Genomic DNA, 7227 nt, shown 5'->3' on the forward strand with positions numbered 1-7227 from the left:
GAATGATGCAATTTACTCATAAAAAAAACATTGCAAATCACCCATTAATCTTTTAACAGCCTAACACTAAAACGAAACAAAAATTAAAAATTAATAAAGATTTTAAAAAAAATCAAAGTTTAAATATTAAAATATATTAAAATTAATAATTTATATACTAAACATGTAGTTGCTCATATATGAATACAATCACCTCCCCAATCTTCCACCATATCCCTTTGATCAATCGAAACCCAAGCTCATCCATCCATTAATTTATATTTTCCCTTCATTTGCCTCAAAATCTGCCGTTGATAGGTCATCCAATGGACAGCAACAAGCAAGCCCAGACCTCCTCTTACCCTCCTCAGCCTCCCACTTCTTCTATTACACCTCCTCCCGCCTCCGCCGCCATTGTCGGCACTCCGCCGGCATCCTTCCATCACCTCCTCCAGCAGCAGCAGCAACAGCTCCTAATGTTTTGGTCTTACCAGCGCCAAGAAATCGAGCAGGTCAACAACTTCAAGAACCATCAGCTACCTCTCGCTCGCATCAAGAAGATTATGAAAGCCGACGAAGATGTCCGTATGATCTCAGCTGAAGCCCCCATTCTCTTCGCCAAGGCTTGCGAGCTTTTCATTTTATAACTTACCATCCGTTCTTGGCTTCACGCCGAGGAGAACAAGCGGCGGACGCTTCAGAAAAACGACATCGCTGCGGCTATTACTAGGACCGACATTTTCGATTTCTTGGTGGATATTGTTCCCAGGGACGAGATCAAGGATGAGGTTGGTTTGGGTGGCATGGTGGGTCCCACTGCTAGTGGAGTGCCGTACTTTTACCCTCCCATGGGTCATCCGGCTGCTGGTGGTCCAGCTGGACCGGCGGGATGATGATCGGGAGGCCTGCCGTCGATCCCACCGGTGCTATGTATACGCAGCCTCCCTCGCAGGCTTGGCAGAGTGTTTGGCAGATGGCGGGTGCTGACGATGGGTCGTTTGCGAGCGGAGGTAGCGGCGGTCAGGGAAATCTTGACGGACAAGGGTATGCGGAAAATTACTTTCTTCGATTATGTGAAATTTTTGTTCTTATTTTACTGAAAGTTTAGTTCTTTCTTAAATTCTAATCATTTTGAAGGATAGGTAACATCTGCTAGAGCTACGTTTAATTTATTATTTGAGATTCTATTTATATTATAAGGTTCTGAACTTCTGATAGCTAAATTATTTCCAATGCTTTGAACTTTGGTTAAAGATGGAGCTGCTTCGATATGCTTAGTTGAGTATAATCATTGTAGGTCTTGTTGGCGTGTTTGTATTTTCAAAATGTCTTGGTTGCGGTCGTGTTTATTTCAAGGGCCAGTTAATGACATTGGTGGGCTTTGGTTGATGATTGTAGTTTGATCATTGTAGGTCTTGATGTCTGGTCTGTATTTCCAATATTGCTGTCATGTTTTGATTCTACTACTGGTCAACGACTTTGTTGAATTTATTGGTTGTTATGGTATGAAAATCCCATCTGGTGGGTTGCAGTGATGATGTCGCTTATACTTCATCGTAGCACATGTTGCTTACGTTTTACTTAAGCAGGCGTCGTTTCTATAGATGCTTTAATTAGTTTTATATGATGAAACATATTTTTTTTGTATTCTCTGGCTATAGTTGCCATTTAGGAAAAGCTTGGGAAGAACAGGAGAACCTGTTTAGAATGAGAAATTATGTTTCACATTGTTAAACAAGATGATTAAGACTCAAGAAAGCTTGACAACAGAAAAAAAAGGAGAGTTTACTTGGAAGAATTCGTCGAAGACATTTCTTGACAGAATATAGATAACACCAAATGTTTTCCTACAGTGACGAACAAAAATGGTACTGTACACCATCTTGAATTTGTGGAATAACAAAAAGGTGGTACGGGCAAGAAAAGTGAAGAATGGGTGGGGATGGGGCGCTGGTCTTAGTCATTCTTGAATGCTGATTGATTTTTGGTGGTTCTTTTTTATTTTAGTTGTTTATCTGTAATCCAACAACTGTGCTTGTGTTGCATTTTTACTTCGAACCAAGTATTTTTCCTTAACTACATAACCATGTAGCAATCAGGATATGTATAGTTAATCTTATTGGCATGGTTGTTTTTATCACTTTTGCGTTCTTTGCACTTGCATTTTATGTTTTTTCTGTCTGACATTTCTATTAATCATTGTATTGTTTTTACTTTATCATTTATGTTAAGAATGCCTGTTTTGTTTATTTCCCTTCGGTTATGTAAAAGCATTCTCCTTCTTCTGTGATGCAATCAACTTATCTTTTTGCTGCCTGTCTTAGTTTTTTATCTTCGTGTTCCAAGGGCTGGGCCTTGGTCATGGCTTTGCGTAATTCGGGATTGCCTGGTCCGATATTTATTACTGTTGACCACTAAATATCATTAAGCGGTCATTTTGCTAGTGTTTAAGCCACTTTGGAAGGATGTTCTCATTTTGTATATCCAAAAATGGCAAATCCAGGTTGTTTGAGCATCAATTGTTAGATTGTCTATTAAAAGAAAGAGGATTGATTTTACCACATGGTTTACCATTGTTTCATACCGGTCATCGTCTGAGCTCTTACGCCATTTTGTTGTTTTCTGCAGTTAAGCAATTCATTGGTCCTATATGGGTGCTCGATGGTGTGGCAAATCGGGTGATGCTCTCGGGTAAATCAATTGGGAATTTTGGTTACTTGTGGTTTATGAATGTCAACCTGCCTGCCATTGGTTATGGAAAGCTACTTTTTAAATGTGATTGACTTAGGAAAGACCATTAACTAATTGAAGTGCAGCAAACAAATGGCATTTGCTGCTGTGACTTAGCCTAATTGAAATATCTTCTAATGTGATTAATTACCTCCTTTGTTGGTAGAGCACAAGGTTCTTAATCTTGAAATCGTGAGATCGAGTTCCACGGAGGGTATTTCATAATTCGGATGTCTCTTACGGAAGCTGCTCTCAACCTGGTGTTGGGGGTAGCCTACTATCTTACCTCCCCCTTACCTCATATATATGAAAAAAAGGGACAATCATTTGTTGTGTTCTAATGTGCATCTTTCATATGAATGAACATAATTTTCAAGTGCATTATTTCGGGAGATCGACTATCGGCAACAATCTATGTTGCTCTGATTTTTTTTTCTTTTGTCGAAGTATTCCCACCTATATCCAACGCATAACTAGACATGTTATACGGATGTGATTGGCCGATTCGCTGAACTTGTAGAAAAACTTTGAAAAAGATTGAAGTTATTAATATCATTTTATCATCAACAAAGTGGCTGAATAAATATATTAAATCTAGGGAGAAGATTTGTTTCATATTAATCTCGAATTTGTTAAAAAGATAATGTTATTAATATCAACATATATATTTCAATATATGCAAAGTGAAAAAGGTTGCCGGGTTGAATTTCGGAACCGAATCACTGTCCAGCTATACTTTCTTTATATATAATGGGCCTAATGCAGGTCTAAATATAAGGAAAGGTTGGGTTGGCTAAGCCAGTCGAAGGTGGCATTAGGTCAAGCAGGGGCCAATGGACACAGAAACGGCCGAAAATGGTTTCCAAATCTGACTGCCATGACGTTTTATGAACACCAAGCCTCCTCTCAAATCGACTCTCCTATAAAGCAAATATCTTGGAAATCTTCTCTCTTAAATCTTAGCATTGGATTTTCGTGTTGAGAGAGAGAGAGAAATGGACGCCCTTGAAAATGTCGTAGATCCTTTGAGAGACTTCGCCAAGGACAGCGTCCGCCTCGTCAAGCGTTGCCACAAGCCCGATCGTAAAGGTATCCCCTTTCTTCTTCCACCTTTTTTGTTTTTCAGAGTTGGATCTGTTGGGTTTCCCCCTTCTTTTTAAGGATCTGATTTCTGGGGAATGTCTTTTTTTTTCTTTGCATGCAGAGTTCACAAAGGTGGCGTTCCGTACAGCGATTGGTTTCGTGGTGATGGGATTTGTCGGGTTTTTCGTTAAGCTCATCTTTATTCCTATTAACAACATCATCGTCGGATCCGCTTAGGTAATTTTCCTTATCTGATTTTGCATGCATGTTTTAATTCAAAACGGGTTATTTTCATTTGGATGAATCTAAATTCGAGGATTTTTACTGTGTTTATGGAAGAAGAATTATATTCACTCTGCTAAAAGTAATCAAATTTTGAAGCAATAAGCTTTTTCTTCATATAACTGAATTGGGTTCTGTTGCTTACAAACGAAATTTATTGGAAATTTTAGCCTTTTTTTCATATCAACAGCTCTGTAATTTTAGAAGATTTACTTGGCTTATTGATTCTCCACTAGACACCCTTTGATGGATTTGTTCAAATCTAATGTCTTTTGTTCTCTATGCTTGCAAAACTAGCAACTTCGTTCCTTCTTTGACAAACTAGCATTTCACCTGGGTCTTGCTTGGATCCGAGGATTAAGACTATTTTGAATTTCGATTTCATCAGATCGTTTATTTATTTTGTTGATCTGGCCTAGTGATGCTATGTTGAATTTGATTTATGCATGTGTGTGTATCATCTGTAGCATTACTGATGCTATGTTGAGTCTAAAAACCATCACTCTGGTCCTTTCTAGTTTCTCCTTTGGTTAGGACAAATGAGTTCATGATTTACCTTTTTCTTTACACTACCTTTAAATCTAATTATTCATTTCTAGGGACATTGCTTCTGAGATCCAGCTGCTGTTTATTTGTTTCTTTTTGCCAAATTTTAGACGATAGCTGAGGCTGCGATCCTTGTTTAGCTTTCATCCTCGGCCCTCATGTATAACTGTGAAACACAATCTCATGGTCCAATTCTGATGTTTTGTGATTTAGCAAATTGTGTTTCTTGAGTGAATAACCTTTAATAGTGTCGATGTCTTTAATTGTGAATAACATCAATACAAATTTATAGGTTTTAATACTTGGTGCTTTTAGTTCTTAGATATTCATGGATATCAATTTTAAATTTTTATGATTTGGTTTAAGATATATGAATTTGCAGGGTTGTAGAAACTGCTGGGGGATGTGACCAGTTGGATTGTTGCAGATCCTTATGAAAGAAGAAGGTTATAATGCCAGCTCTTCCCTTCTTATCTTACATTTTATTAGTTGAACCAGTAGTCTTGAATCTAATCTAAACTCACTTGGAATTTCTTTGAGCAATTTGTAATAGATTATGGTTGGTATAAATAGTTTCAGTATTATGACTATTTCAGACAAATTTCGCACAAAGTGAGTTATGCACATTTAGGTGGATTTAGTATTTTATTATAATTTTATCAATTTTTTTGGTTCGTTTTCTCTAAAGATCTCGGATTTGAATAATTACGTCTATAGGGTGTGCGCCTCCATTATTAATTGGTTAAGATTTTGAATAGATACATAAGGCATGAGCTATAGAGACTTGGTGGAGACATTGGTGAAGTTCTAGCAGCCAAGGAGATATTTTATTGTGATTGATGATGTTCGAATCGCCACTTGACAGGGTATAAGCATTAATTCCTATGAAACTTGCTGCAATTCTGATCTTATTTCATATATGGGAAGCATTAATTCGAAGGTTTATTCCTCACAAAAAAAACTCGTTTTATTTGTTCCAAATTCCAATATATCTATAGCTATAAATATTAAAACAATTGAAACATATGATATAACGTATTCATATAAGCTAATCCACATGTTTCACTCACTGATCTGAGATGTCGATGTATCAAACGATTTCTTCCTCACCATAAGGCAAGTTATCCTTGATGGTTGAGCATGTGTATTTTCCAGACTGCAAAGCACGAAATCAGGCCGATGAAGTGTGAGGTTCAACTGGTCTTGTCTGACGACTATACCTGCTGCGTCGAGCAGAACGTGCCATGAATTCCTATGAGCTTCCGAAATCCAATGCATGGAGTAACGCATTCCATTAACATCGGCCGGATACGAGAGCAATCCCTTGGGGCTGTGCTTACATTTTTTCCTGAAATATTGGCTGAGTTGTGATCCTTTGATTCTCAAATCCAACCAAGTTTCTGGTGCCAATATCAATTTTTGATTCCTTGTAACTGGCAAATTCTCTCACATAATCAAGTTCTTCACCAATGATGCTCATGTAGAAGTTCCCTTTAAAAAAGGGGTAGCTTTCTCCTACAAGCATCATTGAATCCTTGTAGTTTGGTGTGAAGAGAACGAGGTAGTCGTTGTCTGATAATCAGCAGTGTTTCAGAACTTTGTTTCGAGCTTGGATTTCCGGGATCGAAATGAAACTTCCGAGAAAAGATGATTTCTTTGTGAGGATGTCGAGCAATCTCGATGATTCCAATTGAATCCGGTCCAGGTCGGGATGGTTGCTTCCAAAGAAAGGCGAGGAGGACTCCCTTAAACTAGTTCTTGGTGATTTCTTTTTATCATCAATTGCTGGCTCAGAGGACTCTTCATTGATACAAAGACTAGAAAGGTCCATATTTTTCTAACTCAACTTGACCTGCGTACTGTGGATATTTTGCCAACACATATTGTTCAACATAATCCCTTTCTGTCGGAGTGATCGGCCCCGACCATCTAAGATCGAGACCGTGAAGCGTCGAGATCGCCTCGGCTACGATATGCGCTGGAATCACGGTATGCGCTTTCTGTTTTTCATCATACGCGACAACCAAAACTCAGTTCAATGTTGAAATCTGCAGAAACTTGTAAGGAAAGTAAACAAAAAATGGCAAGGATTGTTTACCTTAACAACCATGCTGCTTGGTCTGCTACTTTGTATAAGTGATTTCGGAATAGATGTGAAAGGGGATTCTTTGATTTCATTCTCCATTAAACCCTAATTTTGTTCGTGAGAATACTTCAATGAGAAACTTGGATTAAAAGCTTGTGTTACAGAAACTTTGAGGGATAAATTACTTTACCTTGGATCCTCCATGTGAAACCACCTCGTTTTTGTTCTTACACCCCATGGAAACTTGGGACAAAAGAAACAGATGTCTGAACAACAAAACTGGAAAAATGTTCAAGAAATGGAACAACCAAAGAAGATATGCAACAATGAGAGAGGGAAAAGGAATACCAAGTCAAACTAGAACATCTGTTGCTCCATTTGAGAGTCTATATCTAAGGTTAATAATGAAATTCTGATGAATAAAGATATGCCGACAGTGACAACAGCAATGGTTGTTATCAGAGAACTTTACCATTCATTTTCTTCGAATCTGAAATCTCACACCTATTCGAATCTAACAG

General features: G+C 38.1%; 1 protein-coding gene and 2 pseudogenes across 1 annotated transcript; 2 read left to right on the top strand and 1 right to left on the bottom strand.

Moving 5' to 3' along the window:
- Positions 1-228: 228 nt before the first annotated feature.
- Positions 229-1128, top strand: LOC120215931 (annotated as a pseudogene).
- Positions 1129-3543: 2415 nt separating this feature from the next.
- LOC120215717 (protein transport protein Sec61 subunit gamma-1-like) lies at positions 3544-5182 on the top strand. The gene is made up of 3 exons (XM_039213313.1): positions 3544-3798; positions 3914-4029; positions 5003-5182. Exons 1-2 carry the CDS (start codon positions 3705-3707, stop codon positions 4027-4029), a joined length of 210 nt encoding a protein of 69 aa, XP_039069244.1. The 5' UTR covers positions 3544-3704; the 3' UTR covers positions 5003-5182.
- A 391-nt stretch (positions 5183-5573) lies between these two features.
- Positions 5574-6947, bottom strand: LOC120215863 (annotated as a pseudogene).
- Positions 6948-7227: the final 280 nt, after the last annotated feature.

Source organism: Hibiscus syriacus, unplaced genomic scaffold (assembly GCF_006381635.1).
Source record: "Hibiscus syriacus cultivar Baekdansim isolate YM2019G1 unplaced genomic scaffold, ASM638163v2 tig00110156_pilon, whole genome shotgun sequence".
Lineage (NCBI taxonomy): Eukaryota > Viridiplantae > Streptophyta > Magnoliopsida > Malvales > Malvaceae > Hibiscus > Hibiscus syriacus.